General features: G+C 42.6%; 1 protein-coding gene across 3 annotated transcripts in view; it reads right to left on the bottom strand.

Moving 5' to 3' along the window:
• Positions 1 to 6,792: 6,792 nt before the first annotated feature.
• The window catches only part of Slc9a6 (solute carrier family 9 member A6), a 56,067-nt gene continuing 46,603 nt past the window's right edge, over positions 6,793 to 16,256 (bottom strand). For 2 of the 3 annotated variants that reach the window (XM_039100496.2, XM_217630.11), the window contains 3 exons: positions 15,906 to 15,985; positions 12,463 to 12,568; positions 6,795 to 9,437 (listed from right to left, as the gene is read on the bottom strand). In XM_039100496.2, coding sequence (XP_038956424.1) covers positions 9,165 to 9,437; positions 12,463 to 12,568; positions 15,906 to 15,985 — 459 coding nt within the window. In that variant the 3' untranslated portion in view covers positions 6,795 to 9,164. Of the gene's footprint in view, positions 9,438 to 12,462; positions 12,569 to 15,905; positions 15,986 to 16,256 lie in introns of all 3 variants that reach the window. The other variant, NM_001419592.1, reaches the window with a different exon arrangement.

The following is a 16,256-nucleotide window of genomic DNA, read 5'->3' as shown; positions in this document are numbered from 1 at the left end:
GAGGCTCAGCTCGCATGTAAATCTCCGCAGAACCAGAGAGAGTCTAGCCAAGCAGCTGTGGTTCCTTTCCACATCCAATATTCATTCTCTGGCCCTTGACGCTATAGGAAAATGCTAAGAACAGAGCCCACCATATATATTTCATTCTTCTTGCTAAGATCAGTGATGGATGCACTAAGTTCTAGAGTGGCACACTTTTAAAAGTTCCTACTAATACCACCCACCATCCCTGAGAACTTCTGAAGCTCTGTTTCTTCTAAGGAGGGAAAGTAATTTATTTTTTCCTCCATCCATTGTACTTTGGTTAAAGCAATTATTTTTCCCAGACACTACCCAGAGGAAAAAGCTCCAGATGTTCCTAGGTTAGAACGGAGAATAGCTCACAGATCCTGATGGTATTGAAGCGTGTATTCTTTCCCAACCTCATTTGGGGCCCTCGTTCCTTTCTCTTATTTCTTTTAAGTTGCTATTTTTATTTTAATTACCATAATAATTGTATATACTTCTGCGGTAGTGTGATATTTCAATGCATGAAAACGGTATACGGTGAAAAATCAGGGTGAATCATTTTTCCATCTCTGTATCACTTTCTGTGTTGGAGCCTTTGAACATTTGTGAAGAACACATAATGGACTATTATAAATTATAGCCAGCCTATTGTGCTGCAGAACACTAAAATGTATTCTTCCTATTTGTATTTACTCTTAGCCAACTTCTTTTCTATGTCCTCTTCTCTTTACTTGGTCTCTAATCTTGTACTTTGAAACTGTTTTAAGCCTCCACAATGAGACATGGCATGCAGTACGTGTATGTGTACGATGTGTGTATCTGACTCAGAAGCAAATTTACATTTGTTTTTACTTGCACATCTCACAATCTCTTAGTCTAAATTTATATATTTTTAAAATGCCTACTCACTGCCATTTCTTCCACCCATTTGCCCAATCTGGATCACTCAGATCGTGGGACTATGCCCCCTCACTTAAGCTTCCCATTTAGAGATTGGTCTATTAGTCTTTGCCTGAATGTGTGTTTGTGCATCAAGTGTGCAATGTTATCAGAGGTCAGAAGAGAACATCAGATCCCCAGGTACTAGAGTAATGGACAGTCGTAAGAGCCTTGTGTGGACTGGGAACAGGAGGAGGACCCCCTGCAAAAACAAGTGCCCTTAACTACTGGCCCTTCTCTTTATAACCACCGACACATCTCTCCAGCCCCAACTATCTTATTTAACCTATAACTATGGTTGACTCTATCCACTAAATGCTCCCAGATCTACTTTTCTTTGTCCTCCTTGACATTTCTCTAATACAAACTACTGGCCAAGCTTGGTAATGATCACTTCTATGCCCATTCTTGTCCCTATCCAAGTAACCACAGAAATAAGGAGAGTGAACTTTCTTAAAACCATGGATGATTTTGTCCCCCATACACTGCCACTTTCAAGAATAGAGTGGACAAGGTAGCTTAGGGAGACTCCTACCAGCCTGTAACAGGGATGGTAGATACAACTGGATCAAAGTCACAGAAATGGCAGGTCTTCTTCAGAAATGCCCATCTTTTCCCAGGCTAGTATCTATTCCGTGGTCTCTTCTCCACCATGGTCCTCCTGGTCTATATCACAGTTGTCTGTATGGCTCTTATTCTCCCCTACTCAACTATCTGTGACCGATTCGGTTCTCTCTGTGCTGAGTCCCATGCAGAATGCCTGGTACAAGTTAGACATTCTGAAAGAGACAATAACAGAAACAATGTTCTTTCCCTCACAAGCAGTCTGCTAACTTCCTATGGCTGCCATAACAAATTTGTACAAGATTAGTGGCTTAAAACAATACCCACATGTCATTTCCCAGCTTGGTGGCTCAAAAATCTAAGTCCACTGGTGTTCCACACTCTGGCTTCTAGACACCTTCCTTTATCTGCAAAGTGAGCCAGGTCTGTGGCTGTGATGAGCTCTTCTTCTCTGACCACGGTCAGGAACAGTTCATGAGTTTTAAGGACCTGTGGAATTCAGATGGGCCCATTTGTATAGCCCAGAATAACCTCACCACTTCAAAAGCACACCATTGGCAATCTTAACTCCTCACTTCCCTTTGGGTGGACATTGCTGGTGACTTATATTGTGCAGCAAAGTGCACGAGCAGAATTCCACCTAACAACCTCTTTCTAACGAATACCCCACCGCTAAGACGCTCTTATCCAGTCTGCTGCAGTCTCCTTTAGGCCCAAACCATGGTTTAAACACCTCTGAGTTGTGTTTCTCCTGTCCGCAGCCTGGCTAATATCTCAGCCCAGATGAGTCGCTAATGGTCTGTGGACTGCCAAGTTAGAATTTAAAACACTGGTTGGCCAAACTCGTTAAATATCAAACTCCTGGCTCCTGTTTAAAAAAATAAAAAAAGAGCTCTATTGAGGTCTTTTTTGAAGTGTTAAAAACACAATTTTATAGCTCCCCAGGGGGTCTAATTGCCTTTATCTTGCCTTCTCACACAAAACCAGTATGGAGATGGGGGTGGGGGCAACTCTGGTTATCTGACAGAAGTCTTCCAGATTTCTCGGATAGAAAAGCAGCTCATATAATTTTTGTCTGAGTCACATGGGAACACAGCTATGTATAGGAGACTCAAATGGACAACAACTATCAGGCAGCAAAATCTCATGGCTCCCAAAGCAACCAAGAACTGACTGCTTCTCAAGCATTTCTGTAGGCTCAGTAGCTAACCACTGAACCACTTCAGCTCCAACAGAACGGGCAAAAGTAAGTCTCATTTCTAAGAAGTACTCACAGTGCTTTTGATATATTTTTCCATCACTACAAAAGAAATGACATGCACAGCTAAGCTCTGTGTCTGCAGAGGGACCCAGTACCTACCCGACAGCACCAATGGGGAACTTAGTATTCAAGCTGAACATGGAGAGCAGGGCTTCCTAAGGTACAACTATAATGTAGGTTCACAGGAAAAAAAAAAGAGAGACACTATTTTGGTTACCAGAATAAACCGGAAAATGGACTCATGGACTTGGGGCTTTAGCTATGATAGCAGCAGCCAGTAAGGCAGCTCTCAGTCTTCTCTGTGGCAGGCGCTTGGGAGCCTTCCAATGTGCTGAAGTGGAGATTATGAAGGAAAGCAGTCCTTGGAGCTGCAGTCTGGGAAGTGTTTTCCATATCATATTCAAATAGCACCTCATTAGCAAAAACATACAGAATATCCAACCTCAGTCAGACTGCTTTAGTGGACATCACTTCATCTGATCCCCTAATAGGCCTGGCGGCTATTTGCAGCTGAAATCATAGTCCACCCACCTACCACAGTGCCTGGCATATGGTAAGAGCTCAAGAAATGCTCACCGAGTCTCTGACCTGTCAGAATGTTCTAAAGAACCAGACTCAGAGATTCAAGTAGCTTTCTAAAGTGCTTCCCCAGTTCTACAATGCTCGCCTTCCAACTGAGTCAAGGACAAGAAGACTTTTCCTGTCAACAAAAATGCTTTGAGCACCTACTCTGAAGGATTCTTGTTCTCTACCTAGCTGGGTGTTCTTTTTGTGCATTTGTTTGTTTGTGTGTTTGTTTGTTTGTTTGTTTTGCTTTTCTGAGACAGGATGATCTTACATACCACAGGCTGCTCCCAGATGTAGCTAAGGCCGGGGTTCAATTTGAGACCCTACTGATTGCTGACTTTTATTTAGGCTCTCCTGCCTCTTCCACTCTCAGCTCCTCCCCTTGTGCCCTTTGCCCTCTGTCCCATTTCCTGTTGGCTAATCATCCACCCTTTAACCATTTCACGTATGTGCACTCAATGGTTTGCTTTCTCTGAAGGAAGTGTAGTCTTAAGCAGGGTGCCTTTGACTCAGTCTTCCCGATGAGTCTCAAGAGGAGCTGATGCACGCAGAGACACTAAGCAAGCCGAGGTGGTCTCAGGTATAGGGAAAATGGAAAGGGAAAGGCTATTTAGCCTGAGGATACAAAGACTTAGAAAAGCCATTATCAGCTCTTCTTTTCAAAGGCCCTTAAGGTGACACACTGAAGGGGGTCAGTCATCTTACCCCCATGCAGGCAGGAGGTTGAAGGGGTTACATTTTGGTTCAGGGAGCGCATTCCACTTTTGTTAACACTGGAATTTGGATTCTGTCCTTGCGACTAATTTGCAAGTGCTGTGAGAATAGCTCTCCTGTTTCTTGCTGAATTACATAGCAGTGTATGTTTTGTCACTCAACTAAAGGAATGTCACTTCCCTGTGCCTGGGACGGTCCTCATCACTTCACTCAGCTGGCCCCTCGAATTACTCTTGAGATCTAAACTTAAACATCCCCTTATCAGAAACACCAGCCCTTGTTTCTCCAGATTACAGGGCCTCTGCTATCACTCTGGGGAGGGTTCTCACATTTTGGTCATAGCTTTTCTTCGATCACATCTGAAGTTACTACTTAAAACCAACATTTACCCCCAGTAAAAATCAAGTAGTCCTTCTTACACAAGTTATTCCCAAGTAGCCAAAGAGAAGGGTGACAGTTGCTGTACAGTTCTTGGCACAAAGCTGAGGCTGCTGTTCAGTCGTTGGCTGCTATGCCCTCTGTAAGTGGCTCACTCTATGAGCTCAGGACCCTTGAACAGACAAGAAGGAGAAATGCCAAAGCTTGATGAGGTCAGGCATCACACTCAGTAGCTGGGCCTGAGTTTGAACCTATTTCTGTATTAACCCCACAGTCCGGGCGTTTGAAAACACTAACCTGACTTTTATAAACTCAGAGTCATCGTTTATGGTCACATACTCTGGCACAAAAGCGAGGCTTTTGGTGAAAAGGGTAACAGGCAGGGTAAGGGAGTGTAAGGCACTGCGGCCAGCTTTACTCACAGATTGGACAAGATACAGGAGGAGCCCTTGGTTAAGGGTGTCAGAATGTTCCCATCCAGAGAAACTCGTGGAAGGCAGCCAACTTGGGCAGGACATGCAGGACAGAGCTGAGGCTTTGTGCCTTCTTCCCCAGTCCTGATGAAAGCAGTTGGTGGGCAGCTGGCTTGAAGGGTCCGACCCCCTGCCTCACCTTCAGGTTGTACTTAGAGATTAGCATGGAGCCTGTGCCTGGAGCCGTGAGAGTAGTGGTTAATAAACTGCACTGTTAAGTGTGGTGGTACACGCCTGACATCGCAGCTCTCAGGAGGCTGAGATGGGAGGCTCATTTGTTTCAAAGCCAGAATGGGTTACACAGTGAATTAAAAGCCAGTTTGGCCTTTATGGTAAGGTCCTGTTTCAAAAACTGAACAACAGACTATGGACTTTCGGAACCCGGCTGAAGGTGGATTTGAGTCGTAGTCCCATGGGTTACCAGCTATGTAAACTCTGCACCTTTGTCTCAACTGAAAGATGAGGGTATGCTCATGTTGAAAATTAAAACATTTCCAGTTTATTTTCAAGTCTTACCCTGTAACCATACTCTTGATAAGAGATTCCTGCCACAAATTTTCAAATACAAAATATCTATCCTTTCAAGTCCTCATATTTGAGCAGCACTAAATTAGGTTAACCAAGGCATTTACTCAAATCTAATATGGGGTTCTGTGCAGTGATAAAAAGAAGTTGGTTTACAGCAAAATTGTGTTATGGGTCTCAGTGTCTCCCACCTGTGCCCCAGTGACTGAACTATGAGTAATCAGACTGGAGTGGACAAGGAGCCATAACTGAAAGCACTAGTTGTACCATTAATCAGGTTGGATAAGGCTGCTGTTGGCCAACTCTGTGATGGTTATTCTCAATTATCAACTGGACTGTATCTGGAATTAAGTAAAGCCCAACTGGCTGGGCACACATGTGAGGGACTTTAATTAAACCATTTGAAGTAGGAAGTCTCACTTTTAATCGGGATCTTTGAGGTGGTAAGATCCACCTTTATTTAATCGGGGCCATATCATCTGCTGGCTGCCCACATAAAGGACTTAGGAAAAAAGGAAGCATTTGCTCTTTGCTTGCTTGATCTTACTGGCAAACCCATTCCTCCACTGGCATTAGAACCGACTTCTTTGGGATTCTGGTGCATACTGAACACCAGCTGAGACATCTAGCCTTAAGGACTGAATAACTAGTGAACTCTTAGAACTTTCATTAGTAATCAGCTACTGTAGGAACATATGGACCACAACGTGTAAGCCATTTAATAAAGTGTGTGTGTGTGTGTGTGTGTGTGTGTGTGTGTGTGTGTGTGTGTGTGTGTGTTGTGTATGCATGTGCACAGGCACATATGTTATTATTCTTGGTTGTCAACTTGACTACATCTGGAATTAACTAAAACCGACACGGTTGGGCAAACGTGAGGATTTTTTTTTCTTAATTAAATCACATAAAATCTGTAAGTTTCAGTCCTCTAGAGAATCCTGAGTAATATAAACTCTAACTCACAAAACATCTCATGTACAAAGAGGGACACACCTTTATCATGAATGATTATTTATATGGTCATGCTTTGCAGGCAAACCTGAAACTACCTTTCTACCTAACCGAGTCCACAACCATCCTGTCTGCTGTACAACTATTTTCATGACATTCCTTGCTACTGCACTAACAAGCTACAAATCAATGTAATGGAATTGATGGTTTTGACCAGTATTTCTTAAATGGTACAATTGTGACCATAAGCAAATACATAAGCATCCCAATTCTGCCACCTCATAAGTTTTCTGTCATGTTTCTTTTTAAAACGCCAGTCCTCCCCCTTTCCCAGTATGTGTATAGGTAGAAAAATAAATGAAGTCAGCATTCTTTATGTTTCTCTAGAATAAACTGGGACTCGAATACCAGTGAATGGTTATTTGCAAGGCTATAATTTTTTTAATGACAGATTTTCCTAAAAGAAACCACTATAACATCTTTCCAAGTACTCCAAGGGAAAAGAAAAAGCACACAAAGATTAGAAGTCTAGTACTTTAACAGCACGCTGCCAAACACAGACTAGGATAAATGCCAGGAGATCTTAAAAAAACAACTCTGAGAGATGCAATGTTCAAGTCAATCAAACATGTAGGTTCCACGAACAACAGAAACACAGGTCCACGAGCAGTTCACTCATGCACGATTGTAACTCACTGTACTTCATCAAAGCTCATCGAGGCGCTTAATCCTAATGACTGTCTCAACAGAGGTGCTTTTCTCTTTGCATGGGGATGTTGTACACAGACAAGAGAGGGGAAAAAGTCTTCCAGATGAATACATAAGTACAACCAGCTTCGTTCTCCTTTGATAAAGTACTGAAGGCAGATTTAGTGGACTCAAGCGTTATCAGTTTCCTTAATGAGCAATCTTATGCATGCTAAAAAGAGACAGGTTACAGAATTTGTCATGCTAAGTATTTATAGCCATTTTCATAATGTGAGCTCAGTAACCTGACAGAATGAAAAAAGATAGTAGTTAAATCACTGGATACCCTTTTACAACTTGAATGATTTTGTGGGTCAATGATGCTGACATTCAAAACCCCTCAAACATACATTAACAAGAAATTATTTACTGCATGAAGAGCCACGCATCATATAAAACGTACACTTCACAGGCGGAGTTCCTGCATAGCAGGAAAGTCACTACCACTACATAACAAATGGCTATGCCAAAAGTCAAGGCTGCCACGAAGGGTACACCATGAGAATTCCTTTAAAATTTCAAGGAGTGTTGGCAATGGCACAGAACCCTTTTGAGAGTAAGTGCATCTTTAGTTTGGAAGGTTTCTTCCCAGTGGAAAATTTGAACATCACATAAGTAATCAAGTTTCTAATCGGGTTAGATTTAAGGCAATGCTACTGGGACCTGAGGGAGAAAAATACACATTTGTACTTTTTTCTCCTGAATCAGGAACAGGTCAGAATCAGCATCAAAAAGTATCCCCTTCCAGGTGTTCAATGTACCTTTGGGTATTTGCAGCATTACACAGTAGAAACCACTTTCATACTATGAATATGAAATGAAAATTTGTTCTGTGCTCTTCCTCAAAAAACCATCAGAAAATGACACACGGCGGCTTAGGTAACAGGACAATGGAGACAAGCACACCCACTCCACACCAAGAGAACCCCTTCAAAGACACTGCAGAGCACTGCATTCCCCTTCGGGCTGCCTCTGGTGTAGTACAGAACAATTGTGGGTTCATAAATTAACTTTTAACATCAACTAGCAACTCACAAGTGACCACTAAACATAATGAGTTTAAAAATTTTACATTTTGCTCCTGTTTGGCTGCTAAAGAGCAGCGATTTGCGTTGATATAAAAAACTTGGGATGTCAAGGCTGGCTGTCCACACAAAGAACATAATCCAAAATGAAGCAGCAGTTACTTTTCCTATTTCACTTATCTGGTATAGATATTTACATATTTGGGAAGAAAGACCTCCAACACCCCCATCCTATGCCCCATGTCCACTTGCTCCAGCGCCCCCAAATCTGTAACAAGTGCCCTGAATGATATACACCTGTTCTTTGGCTGAGCCAGCTGGATGCAATTCCTATGGTCTTGGTGTGAAAGGAAAGAAATAAGGTCTTGGAGGTCATTTGTAGCCTACTTTCTCAGAGCATCAATGTACTGTAGTCAAGAAATCTGTTCTTTCACATCAATGGGGGAAAAACGGCCCCCCCACTTCAGTCCCCAACCTGAATGGGGTGAGATCAAAATGCCATCAGCTCCTTGCACCACAAAGGGCCACCAGAGAAAAGGGAAAGAAAAAGTCACGACAAAGGCAGCAGCAATCAACAAAAGTTTTTCCAACAAAGGAACCTCTCCTCCCTGGGTTCCCGAGGGAACAACAGCTCCCCCTTCCCTCCCCTTCCCTGCCACACACAAATTAACTCACATCACAAGAACTTGGTACTCAGATAAATATAAGAAAGGGGCAATCCGTCACTTTTTATACTTTAACTGAAACATAAAACTAACAGAAAACACAACATCACTGTGAAAGAAAGTTTCTAAAACACATCTGGCCAATGTAATACAGCCAGCAAAACTTAAGAGAACAGTTTTTTCACAATCTGCCTTGTACAGGGTATTTATATTCTTCCTATGCCATATAAACGGCATTTATATAGCTTACACATTCAGAGACATGCACTAGGACTTGTAGGTAGTACACATTTCTTCACAATCACATGTGCAAAGTTTACAAACCACTAACTGAGTATCAGAACGCTTAGGCTGGACTGTGTCTTGTGTCATCTAATGAATTTAATGCAGGTTCAGAATCATCCATCGGAAGAACCAGGCGTGTCCCACGAATGACCAGTTCGTGGTCCCCAAATGTAAGCTCCCGATCCAAGGCATCTTCAGTACTGGTGCCCATAAATCTCCTTGGGGCGCTGGCTGTTGCGGACTCTGTGTTCACAGTAGAATCCCCATACGTCAAACTGATATCACCATCATTGAGAATGAGATCGGAGTCATCATCTTTCAACTGCTCCTGGTTCTGAATACAAAAAATATAAGGTTTAAGAGCAGCTAAGCAATGAAAGAATCATGCTATGCAAGGTGGTAAGGTAAGGCGAGCTCTTCAGAAAACCATTCCCAAAAGGAGGTAATCTGAGGACACCTAGTTAAAATGCTTCCCTACTAGCCTACCATACTCAGGATAAAAATCTCAAGTCCTAGGCTTGACATAAAAGACAATGTGATTTGTTCCTTTCAGCTTTGCCTCCCAGCACCAGCTGCCCCTCCTGCTCCAGCAGCCCCTTGCTGTGCAGGGTGGACTATAGCATTGACAACTGTTCTCTCCAGTCTTTCTCTTACCTCCCAGCCAGTAGGCATGCTGTCCCTTCCATCCCTTTCAAGTCATCAAGTCTGTGCATGACTCACTCCTGGCAGGCTCCTTTGATCTTTCAGCTCTACATTGGGTGTCCATCCTGTGTGCCCCATAGCCCTTTGCTTGCAAGTAGCACTCGCTCTTGCACATTAAAAATTTGCCCTCATGGGTCTTTAAAAGTCATTTCTCTGGGGCCAGGGAGCAGGGAAACAGACACATGTCCTTAAGTTCCAAGACTAAGTGTTTCCTATTCCGACCACACAGCACATCATGACACACGGAGACACATGGAAACTCATCACACAGTTGTTTTGCAGGTTCATAAACTTTGGTTCTAATGAAAAAAGTTTTCCAAAAAAAGTGTACTTGATACAGTTCTATAAAATGGGGGGGGGGGAGTCAACAGGCCTATCTGGAGAAGAAAAAAGCATGTATGTAGATATAGAAATGTCTGGAATGTCATTCAACATAAGCACTCCATGTTGAGTTGCTGGTAAATTTTGTGTATATGTGCGTGCATGCCTGTGTATGTGTCTGAGTGTGTATTTCTGCTATCAGAAATTTACTATTCCTAGAAATTCCCTTAACTACTCAAAGATTAAAATAAAGAAGTCAATTGAAAAGGTAAGTTCATAAGCACTAATCAGCTGAAATCACTTCCTATCTAATATGTAACTAGGAACAATAAACCTGACTACTGTCAGTCATTTGATTAAAACAAAGCTCTGCGGCTACTTTGCAGGTCAGTAGGGACTCTTTAGCGCTTTCTAATTCATTTGCTTTCCAAATTTGAGGTCTGGAAACAATGTGAAAGGCACACACCTTTTGATCTAGCAATATCTCTTTAAAATTAATTCTACATACTTATAATTTATACCCCTGAACACATTTGTGTGTAAAAGTATGTTTGAAAAAAACAGTCACTGTAAGTACTGTTTGTACAGCATACATGACACAGGTACACATGTACAGAGAAATGACACCAAGTGGTGCTGAAGCATCTAGACATCAAGGAATGCCAAAGACAACAAAGCATCAGAAGCTAAGGAGGCATGGAGGGAACCGATCCTGCCTCTGCCTTAACCTCAGACTTCCAGCCACTTAGTCTGTCATCTGTCATAGCAGCTGCAGGAGACTCATACAGTGATATGTCACACTGCTCGATATCCACAGGATACACAGTTGTCTCTTTTTTGTTTGTGAGTTTTTAAAGGTTGCTGGTGGCAAGTTTGTTTGGTTTTTGTTGTTTTTTTTTTTTTGCTCACTTGTTTGTTATTGTTGTTTGAGACAGGGGTCTCAATTTAGCCTAGGGTAACTTCTAGCTTGTTCTGTATGTGAGGATGAGCTTGGGTTCCTCATCCTACTGCTTCTACCTCCTAAGTGATGGGATTACAGATGAATGCACACACACACACACACACACACACACACACACACACACACACACACACACACAGCTATGGACCTCTTGGCTGTGTTATTGGGTCTCTGGAGTCTGAGAGCCAAGCCTCTGCCTAAGCCAATAACGTGCCTATGGAGAGTCATGGGGCACAATGACAAAGAACAATGCTTGTAGGCAGAGCCCGAACCACATGGGAGGGAGATTAGGCAGCACAGAGCAGTTTCCCCACACTACAAGCACAATCTGTCAAATGACTCAAGCCAAAGCTACTAGCTGCTGCCCTGGCCCAGGTGCCATCCCTACACTGCCCTCCCACTCTCTCTGTGGAATCTGCTCTAACAAACTGCACAGGAGGGGTCCGTGCCTACACTGCTTCGGTACAGCTTCCCACTAACTGGGCTTCTAAAGTTATAGCCTTCAAAACTGATGGGTGCTGCAGTAGGGAAGCCCAGGAAATGTCACAGAATATTTAAACATGGGGGGAAATTGTTGACATTTTAGAATCCAGACTAGTTAGCACATCTTTCACTTTCTTCTTGGTTGTCATATTCACCAAACCATAGATCATGTTAGTAGATAGGGAAAGTATCTGCACCCTAATTTCTGTCTACTGTGTCATGGACCAGACATGGGTGTACTTCCCCCAAGTCCCAATGTTATGGGTGTTAAATCCCAGACATTCAAACAGTCCGGCAAAGCAGTGTGGGGTGGCAGACTATTTCAACTACGATTTCTTTTCTGTTGAAAGAGAAGCTCCATAATATCACATTTCTAAGTTTAAATAAATGTAGCTAAATCTAAGAAACCTTGTTTGGAGCATCCACTGTACTGTGATGAGCGTAATAAAGACATGGAAACCTACAGACCCACTGCTGAAATCAGGCCCCGTATGGCAGATAAATTAAAGCTGGCACGCAAACACAATGAGTGACCTACTAAAATGCCCCACTAGACTATAAGGAATCCATGTATTTTCAAGACCTGCTATCTCTATTTACCCATTTCAGTGAATTTTCGTTCTACTTGAACAAAATGTGCTCAAATTTTCTCTCTTGGATTTTATACCTCAAAGACAGAGAAATTCAAATGAAGCTAAAATAAAACCAGCAGCCTAGCCCACAGAACAGCTACAGTGAACTTGCTAAAGAACTGGATTAGTAAATAAAAGCTGCTTACTGTGGAGCAAGGTCCTACATGCCTGCAATCTCAGTTTGAGGCACGCCTGGGGATACAGCAAGAATCTGCACAACACACGAGCAGCAAGGGGATAACTAAATGAATGCCACTTACTTCGTACGCCTGGGGGCTGGTCAGGCACCTGGCAATTGGCCCGCAGCAGGCTGGGAGCGTGGTGGTCAGAGGAGGCCCACTGTGGGTCAGCAGGGGCTTCAGGTAGCTGCACACACTTGGTTAAGGAAGGGCTGCCCTCATCTCTGCATATATTTAAGACAACAGTGAACTTGTTGTGGTTGTTGTTGTTATAGTGGTATGAGGGAACAAACGCAGAGCCTTGCATGTGCTCTACAAGTGCTCTACCGACTCCTTAACTGCAATTCAGCCCAGCAATGTTCTCACTGCTGCAGCATGCTGCCTACTTCAGAGGCTAGCAAAGGGTTTGCATGTGTAAGCTCATCTCACTGCCGTACTACAGCAGGAAGACAGCAAAGGGTGACCCTTTTGTTATCTCATTTCACACACGGTCACTGATACACAGGTCAGTGATCCACCTAAAGCCACACAATTAAGGAAATGGGGACATATCTGCTAACTGACACTGGTCTGACTTTTAACTTGTGAGCCTGTTGTATGACACTCTATTGTTTTTCTGCTCTATTGTTTTTAGGGACTGAAGGAACGTAAGCTCATCTTGAGTTTGGTACTAAAGAAAATAAGAGGAAAAGTACAGAATAATGGTGTCCAGAGGGAAGAATAAATTTTGCAGCAGTGTATACTAGTGAAATGGTTCTGAGCATTTATTATGGGTTCTGAGTTGAATCTCTTCATCATGTTGCTTCACTTCCTACAAAGCTTGAAGGAGAAAAGAAAAATGAAATCCCAAGACTTAAAACAAACAAACAAGTTCCATGTAATGAACTCCTATATCCTAGATCCTCATTACGATAGATTTAGTAATTCAGTGACTGAAAGAAGAAAGGAAGAAAACCCAGGGAACTCGTGGTAAAAGGACACACAGCACATTCCTTATATTATGAGAGGAGAACCTGGGCCATGCAGCTCAGTGGTAGAGCACTGGCCTAGGATGCTTGAGGCCATGGGCGCTCAGTCTCCAGGCCGCATGAAAAGTCATTGGTTCTACACAGTGGTGCACACCTGGGGGCCCAATGCTCGGAAACCTAAAGCAGGAGGAGTGTGAGCTTAACGTCACACTGGACTACAGAGCATGTTCACCCCCAAAATAACTATAGACAAAATGCTGAGGCTGGCAAGATGGCTCAAAACGTGAAGGTGGTTGCCAACAAGTCTGAGAAGCTTGGATCCACACGGTAGAAGGAGAGAGCCAACTCCTTCAGCTTGTCTTCCTATCTCTATACTACAGTCCCTCTTCAGACATAAATAAACACAAGGCAGGCACACACACACACACACACACACACACACACACACACACACACCTTTAAAACACAACATTTATTACTATATTAATAAACCCTGTACATGATTGAAGCTTTCTCTTTAAACACTCTGTCTGCACAAAGCCACTATAAACAGAAATGATAAGTTCTCAGAATGCCAAATATAAAAATGACGAAGGCCCCGTCTAGTACTACTGAACAGGGATTTGTTACATCAGTTAACCAAATAATCTGGCTAAAGGGTTCTGTGCTTAGTTGGGTGGGGTGGTGCACACCTTTAGTTCCAGCACATGGGAGGCAGAGGCAGGCCCCAGCCTGGTCTACGGAGCAAGATCCAGGACAGCCAGGGACCATACAGAGAAAATCTGTCTTGAAATCCCCCACCACACACACACACACACACACACACACACACACACACACACACACACACAGAGGGTGGGGGGCCTGGGCATAGAGAAACGTGCAAACATAGGAGGATCATAAGTTTAAGGCTAGTCTTGGCCAATTAGTCAGGCTTTGTTAACAACAACAAAACAAGGACTGAGGCAGAATGATCTAGTATGCACAATGCCCTAGATCTGAGCCCCAGCTCACTGCATTATGGTTATACACAACCTTATGGCTAAATTACACACAAGATCAGCCTTGGAACAAAGGCACAGAAAGAATAAATATAATGGGTTTAAAGGAAAATCAAAATCAGATAGATCTAACTCACATTGATAGCACACAGAATTAGAGTTAGTCCTCTGTGAGGCATGTTAGGTGAAAGTGTTACTGGTGGAAAAGAACACAGGACACCTATTCTGCTTCAAATATTTACATGTGTCTTTACATGGTCAGTAGGTACACAGGGATAGAGTTGGGCAAAATTCATTATACTATATTCTTTTTTTTTTTTTTTGGTTCTTTTTTTCGGAGCTGGGGACCGAACCCAGGGCCTTGCGCTTCCTAGGCAAGCGCTCTACCACTGAGCTAAATCCCCAACCCCTACACTATATTCTTAAGATTCACATATTTCATTGTATTTGAATTACAACTCTATTGTAACAATCTAGCTAAATAAAGGAACTGAAATCCAGACTGATGAATAATTAATGCTACTAGCACTCTGGGTGTTCAAAAGACTAGAGTCTAGTTTTGGTCTTTACTCCTACAAGATTATATAAGAAAGTAACTTCTTTTTCTAAACTGGAGTCATTTAAATTATTTTGTGAATTATATAGAAAATGTAAGTTTTATTCTAGAAAGCTCAAAACTGTTAAATAAGAGGAATGAGAAAGCCCTAAGAGATATGGGAATGGCGTGCATCCAAGGTGCTTGTAATGGAGCCAGAAGTAATGACATAATCTTTAAACAATTTAAAAAACCAAGGCTCTCACTCCCTAATGGGAGCCTTAATGCCATAAATATGCTTGAATTTTTGTACGCACACGGTAATTTAATTTTAAAGTACTTGCAAAAAATGGAGGTGAAAGTTTAGTATACAGAATATAGCAAATGGCTTCTGATCATGATGGGAAGTGTATTTTTTCCTAAACATGCAAGGTTTATCATCACAAAGACATCCTGCATTGAGAAAATTTAGAAAGATACAGTGTCCTCTTACCCCAGCTTCCTGAGCAGTCAAGCACACTGGTTTCACTTCAAGCTCATGTCCTTTCCTAAGGCTCCTACCCACCAAGTACACCGACAAGCACCAAATACCTTGCACAGGATTCTCTGACTTAGCCCAAGGCTATCAAACACTAAAGTTTTCTCAATAAAGAAATCTGTATCTAAAACAAAAAAGCCATGCCATTTAGGCTGGGATTCTTTCCATAATAACCAATGCCTTTTGGTTTCCTGGGTTTGCAAGGAATTCATTGGTGGGAAAGTCCTTCTTTAGTCCACTGACGACGGAGAGAGGTAAGTTTTACATTCTGCTTCAGGAAGGCAAGACAGCTGTTCTGGGGCTGCAGCTGCAGCTCGGTGTAAAGTACATGTTTAGCATGCACAAACCATTGGGTTCCTCTCCAGCACCCCAGCACACACACAGATGTGTTGGTGCTTACAGGTGCACACATGCAGACTGAACCGTTTCATTAAACTCTACTTATCCATGCCTGTTCTATCATGTTTTATCATTAAGGATACTTATGATCGAAGTTGTACCACATCCGAAAGAGCCAGGCACTCTCTGCTTTGGTGGTTCTCCTTTCGTTGTCAGGAACACCCTGCAGACAGATGATACACCAATCAATACCAAAGACGTAGACAGATTTATTTAGAGCCATTCGTTTGTGGAATCAGAAATAGAGACTTCATGAAAGATGATGTCCAACACAGGCAACATTAGAAAATCAGGGGCTTGTATAATACAACTTTGGTGTAGGAAACTGAAGTGGTTTCCTAAGTATCTCTGTGACTCACGTGGCTTCCTAATTTATGACTCTATTACCACTTAAGAGTCAATGTGGAGTCAATTAAAGAAAAGGAGGCTAGAAA

This window comes from Rattus norvegicus, chromosome X (genome assembly GCF_036323735.1).
Source record: "Rattus norvegicus strain BN/NHsdMcwi chromosome X, GRCr8, whole genome shotgun sequence".
Taxonomy (NCBI): Eukaryota; Metazoa; Chordata; class Mammalia; order Rodentia; family Muridae; genus Rattus; species Rattus norvegicus.
The sequence above is the reverse complement of the archived record's forward strand: the minus strand, read 5'-3'. Positions and strand labels throughout refer to the sequence as shown.